The sequence below is a fragment of the Notamacropus eugenii genome, chromosome X, assembly GCF_028372415.1.
Source record: "Notamacropus eugenii isolate mMacEug1 chromosome X, mMacEug1.pri_v2, whole genome shotgun sequence".
NCBI lineage: Eukaryota > Metazoa > Chordata > Mammalia > Diprotodontia > Macropodidae > Notamacropus > Notamacropus eugenii.
The window spans coordinates 11,024,188-11,040,591 of record NC_092879.1 but is presented as its reverse complement, the minus strand read 5'-3'; the positions used below and the strand labels follow the sequence as shown (position 1 = coordinate 11,040,591).

The following is a 16,404-nucleotide window of genomic DNA, read 5'->3' as shown; positions in this document are numbered from 1 at the left end:
GCCCTCAGCGTTGCCAGGCAATCCTACTCTACCTGCCTTATCAACTCCCCCTCTCCACAGCAGCTCTTTGAAATCTTCTCATCCCTCCTCACACCTCCTGTGGCTCCCGTGCTCCCTCCTCAACTGAGAACCCTGCCTCATATTTCACATAAAAAAAAAATGAGGCCATTCACCATGAGCTCCCTCTCCTCCCATCTTCCTCCTCTTGGGTTACTTAGATACCCTCTGCCCCTCTCTCCTCCTCCACTTGTCTCACTGGATGAAATGGCCTCACTCCTTACCAAACACAAACAATCTCCATTCTATTTCCTCTGACAGATCGCCCCCTTTCTCTGTCACCCCCACTCTCATTCGTCTTCAATCTCTCCCAGTTTCCTGGCTGCTTCCCTACTGCCTACAAAAGTGCCCATGCCTCCCCGACCTTCAAAAACCCCTTACTTGATCCATCTATCCCCACTCTCATCCCTGATCTTTTTTGCTCTCTTTCGTGGCTCAACTTCTCCTTAATGCTACCTATAATTAGATGCCTCCACTTTCTCTCACTCTCTTCTCAAACTTTCTCAGTAGAGGCTAAATCTGACAGGTATGTTGTAGAAGGGAGTTCAGAATGCATTTAAAGGTCCACCCAACTGTAAAGTTCCATGACACCACTGAGGTCATTAAGACCAAACAACAACCCATCTCCCTCTTCCACTTCTTTGGCTTGGGAGTTCTCTATGAGGTCCTCTCCCAACACAGGCAGCTTGGTGACTTCTAGTCTGGGGTTCTGGAAGTAGCCCAAGTGATCTGTCCAAGAACATGTCAGAGACCAAACTGTTCTGATCCTACCTGTTTTACTCTTATATGAATAGAATTTTTCTCTTTTTCTTAAAATTCAAAGGAGAGAATCAAAGAGTACTTTAGGTTGGACAATCTGAGCAGAGAGAGAATTCTCAGATATATTTATGTATATGCAGCATGTGTATATGGATATATGTGTGTGTGCATGTATATATAGATACATACACACATATGTGCATGCATGTGTGTGTGTGTAATCTATTCTTGTGTTTTGGAGTAAATTCACTTCAAATACATGTTTTTAAAATTGTCATTTTGCCATAAAAATAATTTCACTTGTAGCATACCAGTCATTTCTATCTCTAATTGACAAACTTTTAATCATTCTTTTCCACTCTCTTTCCTCAATTCCGTCCTTACCCCTATCCCCTTTCTCTGGGGCAGTAAAACAACTGATAACCAAGGCAGCTACTTGCTTGTCATGAATTCTTCAGAACCCCAAGTACAACTTAGGGGATTTCAGCTGACAACAGTGGTAAGGGTCACTTGAGGAAGCTGCCCAGGTGGTTCTCAGTAGCAATCACCACAGACTCACTCAGGGGGCTTCCCTAAGAGCCCCCATGGTCACTTGTTCTCATGCAATACTATGGCATGCTCTTAGCTCTTCTCATGTTCAATATCCTCAAATAGCATCCAAAGAGGGTACCTGGTCAGCTGAGGTTCCTTATTATAAGATTGGACCCTGGGGTCTGTGAACTCTGAAAAAGAAGATTCCCCTTTCCTGATGTTAGCCACTCTGAGCCCCCTTGGCCATATACAGCTGCCCCCAAAGGATATTTCTGCTTCCACAGATGCAGCAGAAAGCTGCTCGGGAGAAATCTCCACTCGATCCTTCCTCTTATCTGAACGTCTCAGAACGATGACAGAGTGGATGTGGACCACCTTGGTGGTGTCAACCTAGAGAGAAGCCCAAAGGCAGGCGTGAGCTCCATTGCTTCCACTGATAAAATTACAATTTATACCAGCAGGAGAAAAAAATACGGAGCCCATTCAGATACTCAACCTATCCACTAGGCAGGATGATGTGTGCTTTGAGAATGAGGTAGCAGGGTTAATTAAGTGAGCTTGGAATTCCATGATTTATATCCGACAAGAATGAAATGCCACAGTCTAACAGGGTCACCGAGTTGAGAAAAAAACCCATGAAAAGAGAATCCCAAGGGGCAGAGGCTTTCACCTCAGTGTCATGAAATGCTCTGGCTGACTAGTGAGCCTACAGACCTCTTCTTAAAATCATGTTCTGAAATACACAGGATTACCAAAGAAACCAATTTTACTGAAATACTTGTCCAAATATTTTTATGTCCAACCATTTTTTAAAACAAGTTTCCAGACCCTGGTTGAGAGCCTTATACCATAGAATAAACATTGTGGGAAATTCAGAAGGCACTGATCGTCAGGGACAGAATGAACACGAGCTGAGTCTTCAGAAAGTGGAGAGCTCTGAGGAAGGAGCCTGGGAGAATTCAGTTTGGGACTGGAGAGATGATCTGGGCAGTGGAAATCATCAAATTAGGGAAACTGGGCTAAACCTGTTTGGTTGAGGACCGACAGCAGAGGGCCTCCAGTGGCAGGCTAGTGAGTCTGGACTTCAAGCCGACGGGGAATGGGGGCTGACAAGAGTTTTTTAAGTAATATAGAGGTATTTAGTGAATATTATGACGTATGAAATATGTAGTAACAATACAATTTCAATAGATTATGCGTTAAGGTCTGTTTTGTATTTAAACGCCTAGCTCAAAAGAGACACTTAATGAATGACTGTTAAAGAGGACCAAACTTGATTTTAAAATAACATCGAAGAACGTTCTGAGAAAGGAAAGAAAGGATATTGAGTGTTCTTCGTTTTCCTTCTATGTTTATTGGGGAAGGTGAAATAGAGCTCCACCTGGACAGACACCTGAGCAGCCATCGGTGGGATGGGATGGAATGGGATGGAAAGGGGAAGGCAGGGGGAGAGAATGAGATGGGATCACGAGAAAAATAGAGGGGAGGGGGAGAGCGAGAGGGGAGGGGGAGAGGAGAGTAAAGGGGAGGGGAAGGGGGCAGCGAGAGGAGGGGGAGAGTAGAGGGGAGGGGGAAGCGAGGAGGGGAGCGAGAAAGGAGGGGAGGGGGAGAGAGTATAGGGAAGGGGGGCGGGGCGAGGGAGGCGGATGGGAGGCCAGCAGCTCCCCCTCCCTCTCCCGCAAGGCTGGCCTAGGTGTCGGGCTCAGTGCGGGTTGTGAGTATGGGGGTGCTGTGCCCCCACCCACTGCAGCAGAGGCCCGCCATCCAGGCGCGGCACTGCCCCCCCCCCTCACCTCCGCACGCCCTCGCCTCTAGGCCCGCCAGGGCCCCGCGGGGGAGGAGGGGCCGCCAGTCCCGGCGGCTCTCGGGCTGCCCCCACCCCGCCCCAACCCCCCCGCTGCCCCGTCCCCTCCCTCCCCGCCGCCCCCTCCCCTCCCCTCCCTCCCCACCGCCCCCTCCCCTCCCCCCCCCCCCCCGCCCGGCGGGCCGCCCCATCGCGCCGGGCCCCAGGGGGGGGGGCAGCCGGGGCGGCGGGGGGGCTGTGGGGCCGGCAGACGGGCGAGGGGAGCCGCCCGGGGGCCCGGGGGCCTGACCTCGCCGAGGCAGAGCCCCATGACCTCCTCCTTCTCGGTGCTCAGGGCGTGGTTGAGGGCCACCAGGAAGGCGTCCGCCTGGAGGTGCACCGCCAGCACGGCCATCTTGGATCGCGCCGGCGCGCGCCGGGGCCCGCCCCCTTTATCAGGCCGGCGTTCGCGTGCCCGGCGCCACTCGCCTCCGAGTGCCAGAGCAGCCGGCCTGCCCCGCGCGGCTCCCGTGCCTGCAGCTGTCCCGGCCCGGCGCCCCGCCTCGGCTTCCCCGCGCTCTGCCTGGATCCGGCGGCCAGCCACCCAGCGGGTCCGTGCCAGCCCTCGGGGGGTGGGCGGGGGGGGAGGGCCCCGGGCGGGGGCGAGGCCGAGCCGGGCGGGGACCCGGGGGTGCTTGGGGAACGTGGGGGCGGGGAGGCCCGGCCCGGTCGCCTAGACGCCGATTATTCGAGGCGGCTTCTGGAACTTTCCTTTCCCCTCCGGCGGCCGCTCGTGGCCCCTCCCCCGCGCGCCCTTCCCGCGCTTTTGCGCCGGGCCTCGTGCGGGCCGCCGCCCCTCCCCCGCCCCCAGGACATTAGGCAGGCTTTTTCAACCGTGATGGTAGCGAGGGGGAGGGGAGAGGAGCCATTTGATTTTATTTCGAGGCCGGAAAACCGAGAATCATCACCTGGCCAAAGGGTTGATTTTATTAAAGGGTCTTATTGATGTCTCTTCCGTGGGGGGGAGGGGAAGGGGCAGGGCAGAGCAGAGCAGATCCACATGGAACTTGGGGCCTTATCCTCGGGTCCGTGCCCCTCTCCTGCCTAGGGTTGGTATCGAGCCTGCCTCAGTAGCCCAGGCTTCCATTCTTGACCCAGATGCAGAGTCAGGGCTTTGGGATCCAATCTAAGACAAATGTGGGGGTTCCAATGGAATCCGATGATCCCGTCCCGGGTTCTTCTTAGATCTTGGAAGTCAGGTAGGTTCGACGGTAGCAGAAAGGAAGAGATCTGGAAGTGCTTCCCCTATTACTAGTCTTTCCTCTTTTCTCGAAGTTTATCCAACATTTCTCTCTCCCTTTGGACTTGGGGGCAAGAAACCCAGTGGAACCTACCACTGTCTTTGGGGTTCTCGGAAAAGAGCAAGATTCTTGGCACACGAGCTTATTAAAGATACCATGGCACTTTTTCCAGGATTAAGATCATTAATGGTAATGACAGTTGGACCCAAAAAGCAGATGCTTTTTTTTTTTTCCCAAGAGGCCACCTAAATTTTAAATTTTCCCTGGACATCCCATCTAAAGCAATTGTGCCAACTCTCCCACAAATGCATAGAGGTGACTGCTTTTGGGTGGTGGATAATTTGGCTTTGTAAAATGTTTAGATATATTCAGGATGAGGATCTAATTCTTAATTGATAACTACTATAATTATCACCATATAATTATCAGGTGATGCTATTGTAGTCCATTTTTATTACAAAGTTATATGGAGTAACTTTCAGTGCATGTATTAGTACGGTTTCTCACAGCTGGAATTATCTGTGTATTGTACGGCCATAAAATTGTCTGGTGGTTAAGGTTAAATTCAGTTGGGCCAGTTGAATTACTGATCATTCCATTCAATAAAAATATTTTTAATTATTGATTATTCAAAGAAAATAATAAGTATATTTGATGGTTAAACATTAGTCATTGTAGCTAAAAACCTGTAAATTGAAAGTAGCTTTATAATTGTAAAACAAACAACAAAAAAATCAGATGAATTGTACAGGGAAAAGGAAGTTTTGACCTAAGTTCTTTCAGTTTAAATACAAATTTAAAGACAGTTTCAAACAAGATTTGAAACAGAAATCCTACTCTATGTCAGAAGAGCAGTGGGGCTCATCTAATGTGACCTTCTTTGATGTCTCCTTAAGCAGTTAAGGATTTCTCTAAACATCCCCCTTGGCCTTAGTAATTCATCATAGCTCTATCATCCTTGAATTTATCTAATTTCTTGAACTTATTTGTTTTCATCCTCTACTTGGAGAGGCACCAGAACATGATGGAATAGCACTTGTTTAGTAGTCAGGAGTCCTGGCCTCTAGCTCTGGCACTGGAAATGGGACCTTGGGCAAATCACATGACCTCATAGACCTCAGTTTTCTTATCTGCCAGATGTGATGAGACTGCATGAGAAGGATCTCTTAAGGTCTCTTCCACCTTTACCATTCTGGGAATCTATTCCTCCAGTTAGCATTCCTTCCTCTCTGCTTCCTTCTCTGGCTCAGCTGTGGGCATACACCAACCCTGTTCTGGCCCTCTGCTTTTCTTCCTCTATGTTCACCACTTAGGATTTCATCATCCACTCTTAGGACCACAAGCATCACTTCAACTTGCAGGACTCCCAAATCTCCAGCTCTCATGGCTTTTCTGACTTCCAGTATCTTGTCTCCAGGCGTCTTTGGAACCCACTGGATGCCCCACCAGAACCTCAAACTCACCTTGTTGGACAGATAGGCACGACTTTTGATAGCAGATCATATACCTGTGGAACTAGTTGAGGCTGGTCAGTCACAGGATCCAGTCACAGAGTAAGAATCTGTGTGCTATAGGGGAGAGTGCTGTCCTTAGAAAAGACTCAGTTCCAATCTCACTTAGTAGTTTTCTGACCTCAGAGCCATCATCTCCCTAACCTTCTAACTTGCTTATCTGTAAAAGGTGAATCTTAATTCAGGTTGTTGTGGGAATCAAGTGAGGTGATTGTAGGTAAAATGCTACGTAAACATTAGCTGTTAGTCTGTTGGAGTCTCTAGCTTGGTGGGATCTGCCAGAGCTTCTGTTGTGCTGGTATGGCTTTTGAGATCCCAGTGTTACTTCCTTGTCTTTTACTTTTAAAAAAGAAAAATATGTATGTATATGTTCAATAAGAGGCCAGGCATACTGTTGGCCTGTTAGAATCATAGCACTTGAGGTTTTACAAAGTGGTTTTTTATCCCTTGAATTCCCTAAATGAGGAAACAGGACCAGTGAAGCCTACTAGCTTGTTCTATGTCGTGAGAGTTAGGAAATGAAAGCTCTCTGATCTTTAAACTCGGGTTTCCCGATACCATATCTAGAGCTTTCACCCTTATACCACGCTGCTTCTCTAAGAAAGTCAGGGAAACAAGCTTGTCTGGTTTTTAGGATGCCAGAAATGGCAGTGATAAGAATGGTCCTCTCCTCCCCCAGGAACAGCACGTATTGGTCCTGAGAGGGAGTTATTTAGGGGCCCCAGTCAGAACTGGTTTTGGCACAGCCCGCTGTCTTCCCAGACTGCGGCTGTTGCCATGACCTAAGAATGTGAGTGGTCACTAGGACAGTTGATTTTTAGTGGGCTTCTAGCTTCCTCTGTGGAGTTGTGAAAACAGGAATTAATTTAGCCAGCAGACCCTAGGTGAGGGGTTCTTAACCTTGGTGTGTCATGGACCTCTTGGGCAGCTTGGTGAAACGTCTGGACCCCTCCTCAGAATCTTGTTTTTGAATGCCTAACCAACTATATAGGATCACCGAGGAATCCCATTTGATTGAAATCCAATTATCGAAAGATTTAATAAAAAAAAAAAAAGCAAGCCACGTTCAGACTCTGGGTTAAGAACCCTTGCCCTAGGTGATCTCTAGCACCAGGTGTTGACTTGCAGGTCTAATAGCTCACTCATGAATTCATTCAGACCCCAGAAATCACACTTGTGTCCTGGGCATGGGTGCTGCAGACTTAGGTGGACAAAAGCAATCTTAGAATTGGAACCCAAAGCCCAGAATGGCAGAAGGGGACATTGTGGGAGCCCCACCTGATCACCTCTGGGTACACCAGGAAGGTGTCTACCGGGATGAACACCAGCGAACATGGATTGCGTTTGTGGAAGAGGTAACTCTTGATTTTCTATCAACTTGGTTTCTATCCATTTTCAGTCTTTGGGGAGGGTATGGTTTCAGTGTTTACAATTATTTCCCCATAGGAGACCAGTTTCATTAGGGCTCGAGTGCAGCAGGTACAGGTACCCCTAAGTGATGCAGTCAGGCCCAGTCATCTCCCTCCCTCCCAGCTACCACTAATGTGGCAGCTGTACCCCGAAGAGCACTACCTGGATAACAACTCTAGGATATGGGAGATAGAGCACCACTTAATGGTATGTATCATGGCTAATTGTTCTCAATTTGATTTTGCCCCCTCTAGGGGAGAGAGAGAAAGAGAGAGCGCTCTATTCTTTTTTTTTTCTCTTTGTTTAACAGGTCAGGGGAGTTGAGGAGCTGTTGCTTAAGCTTTTGCCTGACGATTAATCTGGTAAATATTGATGTTATCTCTTTCCCTTCCTCTATACTTTCGTATGCTTATCCTTGGTGATGGAGTTTTCATAATAATATTTGTTTTCCAGGTGCTGGGATTCTAGGAAGATATGTCCATTTGTTGTGTACATTATATGGGAATCACTTCACCCAGTACTGAAGTGCATCTACCTTTGGGGGGCAAAGTGAAAACTGTTCAAGAACACAGCACAACAGTTTAGGAAGGAAAGTGAAGAAGCCTGTAAAACCGCAGGGGGAATGTTAGGTAGATACAAGGCAAGGCCAGAGGTGGTCATTGAGTCAGGACACCTAGCTTAAAACCTCTGACTCTTGGAAAGTGCCATGGAATCTTTAATGGACATCGTCGGTCAGAACCTCCGTTTGACATCCTCACACAAAAAGCAGCACCTCCAGAAAAGAGGCCCTGATCACCAAGGACTTGGTACTGACTTAGACCGGAGCCTTCAGCAGTCAACATGTTTTGTTTGGTTTTGTTTTTTTCCCCCCCTCCTACCCCTCCCCAAACTTTGCATCCCCCTTTCTCCTTTCATAAAAACATCCTAGTTTTTGCCTGCATGTCTTCCATTTCAGCACTGGTATACTTGGATCTACTGAGAACTTAGGAGTTCTGAGAAAGGGCACCACCCAGGTTGGCCGCAGTCTTCAAGGACCTTTCCCCTTTCAGAAATGCCACATGTCTTCAAAGTCTCAGGGAGTTTTTAAACTCTGTTTTAATCTCTGTTTTTTACCATAGTTGATCTTGAAATAGCAAACTACTTTCTTGGAAACTTCCAAAAAGCCACTTTAGGTGTTCATAGGCACTAGTCCCAGGTAATAGCATTTCACTTGTTGCCAAGTCCCAAGGATTCATTTGATTGCCCTGGGGAGGAGCTTCCCGGGATAGTTCAGTTGCCTTTGAAATGAAGGGAAAGCCTTGGGGGGTGGAGGATCTTCTTGCCTTTTGGAAAGCCTCTCTACCTTTGTTAACAGTTCTGAAAGTAAATATAGATCATTGTTTTCCCTACTTGGGTGAGGTTGGTACTATAAATGCAGTCTGCTTATCCTGTAAGGGGCCAGAGGGTTTTGTAATTACTGTAGTGTAACTACTTGCCAGTGATGAAGGGCTTCAGAGTAAAAATCTTAGCAGAAAATCCCTAAGTCTCAGTATGGTTAGAGGTAGAAAATAGAACCTATGAGCCAGAAAATAGTTTTTTATGAGAAAGGAAAATAAACACTCGATAATCGTATTTTTTTTCTTGTTTTAGTTTTAATGGATATGTCCCAGAAGGATCCCTGCCAGAAACAAGCCTGTGAAATACAGAAATGCTTGCAAGGTACTTACATATGGTGCTTTATTCAAGTGATTTTTTTTTCCATTTTGTGTATGAACTTCAAGAGTCAGACCATCCATCTGCAAGTTATAACATTGAACTTGTCTCATAATAATATTCAGTTTTTGCACTTTTTCTTTCACTGGCTACATTACCAGTGTAAACTAAGGATGATTCTCTTTATGGCTTGAAAGATACAGTGGCAAGTTCTACTTTTTTCACCTACATTATATAAAGCATGATGTTAGTGGGAAAAGCACTGGATTTAGAGTCAGAGGGCCCAAGTTCAAATTCTGGCCCTGATCCCTTTCTAACGAAATGATATTAGACAAGACACCGAACTACTGTTGTCAAATGAAGGGTTTTTGTTAAAGGAACCCCAAGGTCCCATCTGGTTTTAGCTTTTATCCTATGGTATTATAAGGGTAGGACTGGTTTTAATTGAGTGGTTGCTATTGTGGTTGATAAACAACTTGAACATGGGTGGAAGGGGTTCAAGTAGAAAGTCAGATTTCTACATGCCCACCTCCACTCCTGTGGAATGGGGAAATTATTGTCCAACTGTCAAAGAATGACCACAGCAAAGAATTCTAACAGTGAAGTTGAATTGAAAGAAGGCCTTCTAGGCCTGATTCTCATCCCCTCTGTACTTAAAACTGGCTTCTTTCAAATGGGCAACTACTTTTGCTATTCTTGGAATCCCATCATAAGTACAAAGCAGATGAGAATTGGTATGTTTTACTTTGGTGAAATGATTAAGTTTTCCATTACTTTTCTGAAATCTTAAGAATTGTCTAAGACTTTTAGAAGGAATCCATTTTATTAACCGTTTAGGAAGAATTTTAATACCTTCTTTACTCACCCCCTTGCCCTCAGTTTTGAGAAGGTAAGAAAGCTCTTTTTCCCACATTTTTGCCTCCCTAACATGTATAGTATGTGTATGTATATCTGTATGCGTGCACATATAGTATATGTACATGTGTGTGCATACACACACATATGCGTATCTAATGTATAAATACACACACTTTGAAATAATGACATGGCCAGGGCAGACAGACCAAGCATTGAAGTGACATCTTGACTAGGGTGAAGGGGAGGGGAAAAGGGGAGAACTGGTCAGCATCTGGTCCTTTATTCCGATAGCTGTCCTCTAAGATAAGGGGGTTAGGAAGAGACAGCTGGAACTGCAGCAGCTTAAAGTCCACATTTCTCTAGAACAGGGCTTCTTAATCTTTGTCATGTATGTCACGGACCCCTGCCCGAGAGAATGTTCTGGTCACCTCCATAATAATTGAAAGAAATACTAAATTTCAGTTAGGGGGTGGTAAAAATAAAAATGTCTTTGTTTTCCTCATTCAAGTTCATGGACCCCCTGAAATCTATACAAACTCCAAGGGGCTTCCTAGGTTAAGAACCCCTCCTCTAAAACAAAAGGCATGCTCCATTCAAGCCCTACATCTGATACTTGAGTGGAAATAACACCATGTGGTATTATAGTAATACCAGAATACTAAAATACTGCTACCTTTCCGTAATTTTGTAAGTCATATTTTCTTCTATTTAATACACTTAAAGTCTACTGTGATGTATCAAGGACTGCAAAATTGCTGGAAAGAGAAATCATAGGAGGTTCCATTTAGTCATAAAATGAATTTCTGTGCAGTTCTGAATAAGTTGCTGGGTTTTATAGTAAATGGAAGCGAGAATCTCATGTTTTGAAAATAGGCAAGTGCAGTGATACATAGACTCTCTAGGTTTCAGTGCTTGCTGTGTATGAGCTGTTCTCCCTCCTCTCCCTCCGCTTTCTGATTCTGTAGAGTAAAAACATCCAAGCAATAAAGTTGAAATTCATGTCAGTCAATACAGTATTTTCGGAAAAGAGACTTGAGATTTTACCACCCTACCCTCCCTCCCCAGGTACACAGATAAATAAGCAACAAATACAGGAAGATTGTTTTAAACGACCCAAGATACCCTGCAGAGTTAATAAATGACTATTCATCAAGGTGTCTTGTAGTACTAGTAGGCACTGAAAGTTTGCCTCACTCTTTTTCTTGCCAATTTTAGTTTCAATTATTCATGAGCTAAATCTGATAACAGGTTAGGCTACAAAAATAATTGGCCTAAGTTGGAATCTTTCCCTAGGTTAGATTCCCCCCCTCATTTCCTCTTCCATTCCCCTGTTCCATATCCTAAAGGGCCCAAGATCTCTCCCCTGCTAATTTTATTTGGTGGGCAAATTTATTTATCCCTTTGCCTTGACTATTTTCAGTGGGTTATGTTAGCTGTCTTAAGTTTACAGGGAAAGTTTTCAAATCTTAAAAAATACATACATACACATATATATGTATATATATACATATACATATATATGTGTGTGTGTGTGTGTGTGTGTGTATATATATATATGTGTGTGTGTGTGTGTGTGTACACACCCTACTTGTTCAGTCTACTTTCTCTCATAGAATTAGTCTTTGTTTTTCAGCCAACAACTACATGGAGTCTAAGTGTGAGGCTGTCATCCAAGAGTTGCGTAGGTGCTGTGCTCAGTACCCCAAAGGGAGATCTGTTGTCTGTTCAGGATTTGAGAAGGAAGATGAAGAAAGGCAGAAGCTTAAATCTGCATCCAAATGAATTTCTGCTCCATGTTTTTCGTCCAGGAGATTTTATTTGGTCTCCTGAACGTGTTTTCTCAGGTAGATTACAGAAGCCAAATGGAAATTCACTTAATAGGTTTAGTCATTAGATATGCCACTTAGGCGAAAGAAAAGAAAGATTAAAAATCATCTAGTTTGAAACAACTTACTGAAAGCAAAAATGTTTTTGTTTCAATGTAAACTTCAAAAATGACCTGTTTAAAATAAACATGTTTTAAATGCAGATATTTTGGTCTGATACTGAATGGTCTCTTCATAAGGATTTCCTTGATTTCAGCAGCTCATTAATTATACTGCATAATGGAGTACCTTCCAGGGAGGTAGGGTCATATAGTGGGGAAAGCACTGGGTGGTTTGAAGTCACAGGGCCTGGGTTCAGATTCCAGCCTTGGACCAAAATGAGGGAGTTGGATTAGATCAGTGGTTCGTTCTCCCAAGGGTGGTCCAGGGACCCCTGGGGTTCCCTGAGACCTTTTCAGGGGGTCTTAGAGGTTAAAACTATTTTTATAATCCTAAAGTAATGTCTAACATGGTCAATGTCTTTAGATATAGTCCACATAAACCAGAGGTTTTTAGGCGTCCTCCATAAATTTTAAGGGGGTAAAAGGGATCCTGAGAATAAAAAGTGAGAGAACTACTAGACTCAATGATCTCTCATGTCCCTTCTGGCTCTAAATCTATGATTCTTTCAGCAGCTTCTCACAAACATTGATCTTGATGAATGTTTGTGAGACATGATAATGCTGTGATGAAATTTTTTTATCACTTCAATGAGGCTCTTCCATCAACCTAGCCATGCTTTTTCAATCTGTAATTCTTGTCTATTTTTCAATAAATCCTTTATGGATAATCTGCACAATGTGCTAGAAATTATTTTCATAAATAATGGATGCCAGTACAACACAGGTTAATTCATTTTCATCACATGACTGGTCCACTTTTTCCAATCATACATGTCTTTGATGCCATATATTTATCCACCAGTCATCTGGAAATACACCGTAGCCTACTTCCACCTACCATGCATCTTTCCATTGCCTTTTTGAAGCATCTGTGATTTTGATTATTTTGAGCTTGTTTTGTTATGTGATTTGTAGTCATGTAGTAGTGAGAAAATTGTTGGTGGCATGGTAGAAGAGAGTGCTGCATTTAGTCAGGAAGCTCTGAATTCACATCCTGCCTCAAACACTTACTAGCTGTAGCTGTGTGACCCCAAGAAAATCACTTGACCTCTCAGCCTCGGTTTTATCATCTTTCAAATGGGGAGAATAATAATAGTACCTGTCTCAAAGGAATGTTGTGAGTGTTGAGTGAAATAACATGTAGAGCAATTTTCAAACCTTAGAGTACCCTATAAATGCTAGCTATTATTATCATGATGGGTTTTTGCAATTTCGGATTTTTGAAAATGTTGCTCATTTCCTCAAGTGAAAACCAGCTCACTCTATTCAAATCTGGAGCAAGATTGTTGGTCAAGTTGCAGTACCTGTCTGTAGTAAGTCAGTGGACTCCCAACCGCATTTCATAACCTAAGCAACATCCATTTTTCAATCACTTTTTTTAAAATTTTCTCTATGATTTGCTAGGCCATTGTCTCTGTGAATAGCTTTAGCTTTTATTGAGAAAGCCCTGTAGTATTCTGGGGCCAGGCACAACACAATAGAAGTGTCTCAGGGAGCAACACTCCCCCAAGTGTAGCTGAAACAGTTAAAAATGTAATTGGGAAATATTGAATAAAATAAAAAATAGAATTGAACACATACAGCTCCCATTTCTAGGTGAGTTTGACCCCACTACAATATGGTATTGTTGACAGACAGGAGCTTCTGAAAAAGCTCACCATTTGGCTGTAAGAAATCCCTTTTTTAGTTGCACTGTGAAACATCCTCCATGACACTGTCAAACACCTTTGGCAAGCGTGTCTCCTCTTTTTATATTCTGCTTCATGATGATATTCTAAGGAACGTTAAAATCCTCTCTCTGAAATATCAACACGTCCCTGAGAGTCACCTTGTGGAAGGTAAACCTCAATCTTAAGGCTACGTTTTGTTTAACTAAGGCAAATGACATTTTTTTCCTGATCAGACAATGAATGTAGCAGGGTTTTCTTTTTTTAATTCTCTCTGCCTTAGTCACTCATTATAAGTCAGCTGTGAAAAACTGCAAAAGTACTTATTCTTCTGTTTTCATCTCAGAACATAGACTATAGCGAATAAAAAAAGTAGACACGAGTTAATGACTAATGTCTTAGTTAACCATTTTTGGTGGTCCTACTCTCCATGATCTTTTTTACATTCTTTCAGAATATTCCCACTTCAGAAGTCCTAAAGATGGGTCCCTGCCTACCTTTCAAATCACATTGCCTCTAGATTTTTTCTTCATCTGGTATTTGGTCAGATCTAGGCACTTCACAGCTCCGTATTCTTAAGTACCATGTCTACTTCCTTCTACAACCCTTAGTGAAGAAGCCAAATGGTCCATGGTCATCAATGATGAGAATATATTGCCATGGAAACTTGAAAACCTCTTCCATTTCACACCTATTTATCATTCTTTCAGTTTTCATCGTGAAATTCTAGGTTTGGTTGGCTCTCAAACTAAGATGTCTGCAGAATTATTTTCGCCACTATCTTTCATTTGTTTGTGAGATAAACTATCATGTTAAACCATCTTCCTCTTGAATGTTTTTCAAATGAACCTCTTTTAACTTTTGTAGCCCTTTACTGAAGTGTATCTCTTCACTTTCTTAGTAAGCAAATCAAGTATTTGTGTTGACTGTTAAAATTGCTAAAATTCTCCTAAGGAATCGTGGTGTTTGGTGTCATTGGCTTTCCTTTCATCAGTTTCCTAGTTTTTTAGTCAACAGCACACAGTGCCTCCTCCTCTATATCCTAATTTTGCATTAATTTTGATTTTTTCTCTAACTGGCCTATTATCAATATACAGACAGCTGATTCTGAAATTACTCCTCCATAGGTAAGCCATTTCCTATTAAAATAGCAATTTCATTTTTAAAAAAATCACTCCTCCCACTGCTAGTACCTTCCACCTCTTTGGGAGGCAATGTGGTATGGTGTAAAGAGTTCTGGTATTCCATGAAATACTTTTCCATTGCCTTTGGGCATATGATGAAACTAATTCTCCCAGCTTCTTTATCTGTGCCCACCCCACCCCCCAATTTTAACTCCTTTCAAATAAAGGAGTTGGAAATCTGTCAGCCATCGTTTCAGTTGGCTGCATCGTTTATGTGTGTTTCTGGTTTCACATATAGGAATTATGTCTGTATGGATATAGATCAGTTTGTCTAGTGTATTAACTTGTTGGTCATTGGACAAAGATTTCACATTTCAGTACCAACAATACTCATTACCCATTTTTTAACACCTGCTTCTTTTTATGCCATTGTCACTACGGTCTAGAAGGAAGTGGCTGTACAGGGCTCAGAGTCATTTTGTATTTATCAGTTTCATGGATTTCAGTGGCCAAAATATTCATTTGGAAGGTCAGAAGGTCAAGAGTATTCCAGACGTAGGAAGCCATGTGAGCAAAGGTTGAAAGGAAAATCTGGAATCTATTCTAGGGAACAGGTGAGTAATCTGTTCATTAAGACCTCCACAAAGGTTTCTTTCAACTTTAAGATTCTAAGATTTCACAGAATTGCCCCCAGAAGGTTTCTTATGAGAAATCTAATCCTCTCCCTACCCACAAAGGAATCTCTACTCTGACATATCCAACAAGATGTAATGGTTATCTTAGAGAAATGTAAATCCAAGCAACTGAGGTTTCAAATTGATAAAGGTGACAAATGATGTCATTTGTCACGAAAGTCATTATTGGAGGGACTGTAGAAAGACAGGCACACAAATCCATTGTTGATGGTGCTATGGATTGGTCCAACCATTCTTAAACACAATTTAGAATTTTGCCCCCAGAGCAACTAAAATGTCAGTACTCTTTGACTGAGAGATCCCACGCAAGGAATGTCCTTCCAGTGAGGTCAGGCACAAAGAAAAGGCTCATATGTACCCAAACATTCAGAGCAGTAGTTTTTGTAGCATCTAAACATTAAAAACAACCTAAGCACTTAGTGATTGGGAAAGGGCTAAGGAAATCACACAAATAGAATATTGCACCATAGGAAATGACAAATATAAGGCATTTGGAAAACTGAGAAGATGGAGAGTAGTAAGCAGAAGTGAGCCAAATTATACCCAGTGACTCCAACAATATTAGATAAAAAGAAAAAGAAACAGAATTGTTATATGAAGCTTGGCATAAGAGAAGACTTAAGAGAATACAACTTCCTTTCACTGCCGAAGTGAGTACCTTTGGAAGTAGAGTATCGAATTTAGTATCAGATTCAGTCTATGTGTTGCTTTTAGTCTGAATATTTTTTCTTTTCTAATCTTTGTTAAAAGAGAAGGCTTAATTCCTGGGGGAAGGGGGGAGAAGGGGGCATTGGAAGAGATATTTGGAAATGAGTCATGAAAAAGCCAAAAGAATCCAAAGATTTAATGGTGGTAGAACATGTAATATGGCATACTTTACATATTCCTGTGGTTGTACCCCTGAAGTTGGATTTTTAAAAATTCATGACTGGTTGTAGAACAAACTCATGCTGCCTGTGCTAACGGGCACAATTTGAAGTTTTTATTATATACTTAACCATTAATAAACAATCAAGTAAATGTGTAAAA

The 16,404-nt window shown here is 43.2% G+C and overlaps 3 protein-coding genes across 7 annotated transcripts in view; 2 read left to right on the top strand and 1 right to left on the bottom strand.

The window, feature by feature from the left end:
- The window catches only part of BRCC3 (BRCA1/BRCA2-containing complex subunit 3), a 34,332-nt gene extending 30,773 nt beyond the window's left edge, over positions 1-3,559 (bottom strand). For both annotated transcript variants that reach the window (XM_072627032.1, XM_072627031.1), the window contains exons 1-2: positions 3,441-3,559; positions 1,618-1,737 (exon numbers count right to left, since the gene is read on the bottom strand). In XM_072627032.1, coding sequence (XP_072483133.1) covers positions 1,618-1,737; positions 3,441-3,545 — 225 coding nt within the window. In that variant the 5' untranslated portion in view covers positions 3,546-3,559. The remainder of the gene's footprint in view (positions 1-1,617; positions 1,738-3,440) is intronic.
- A 60-nt stretch (positions 3,560-3,619) lies between these two features.
- On the top strand, positions 3,620-11,930 carry CMC4 (C-X9-C motif containing 4). 3 transcript variants are annotated; one of them, XM_072627038.1, is made up of 3 exons: positions 3,620-3,741; positions 8,982-9,050; positions 11,536-11,930. In XM_072627038.1, exons 2-3 carry the CDS (start codon positions 8,987-8,989, stop codon positions 11,682-11,684), a joined length of 213 nt encoding a protein of 70 aa, XP_072483139.1. In that variant the 5' UTR covers positions 3,620-3,741; positions 8,982-8,986; the 3' UTR covers positions 11,685-11,930. The 3 variants fall into 3 exon arrangements, with proteins under 3 accessions (XP_072483139.1, XP_072483140.1, XP_072483138.1); XM_072627039.1 differs by lacking the exon at positions 3,620-3,741 and adding an exon at positions 8,059-8,158; XM_072627037.1 differs by lacking the exon at positions 3,620-3,741 and adding an exon at positions 8,476-8,547.
- On the top strand, positions 3,652-7,941 carry MTCP1 (mature T cell proliferation 1). Of its 2 annotated transcripts, XM_072627036.1 has the most exons (5): positions 3,652-3,741; positions 7,101-7,297; positions 7,389-7,559; positions 7,663-7,714; positions 7,806-7,941. In XM_072627036.1, exons 2-4 carry the CDS (start codon positions 7,190-7,192, stop codon positions 7,708-7,710), a joined length of 327 nt encoding a protein of 108 aa, XP_072483137.1. In that variant the 5' UTR covers positions 3,652-3,741; positions 7,101-7,189; the 3' UTR covers positions 7,711-7,714; positions 7,806-7,941. The 2 variants fall into 2 exon arrangements, with proteins under 2 accessions (XP_072483137.1, XP_072483135.1); XM_072627034.1 differs by lacking the exon at positions 3,652-3,741 and having other exon boundaries at positions 6,886-7,297.
- Positions 11,931-16,404: the final 4,474 nt, after the last annotated feature.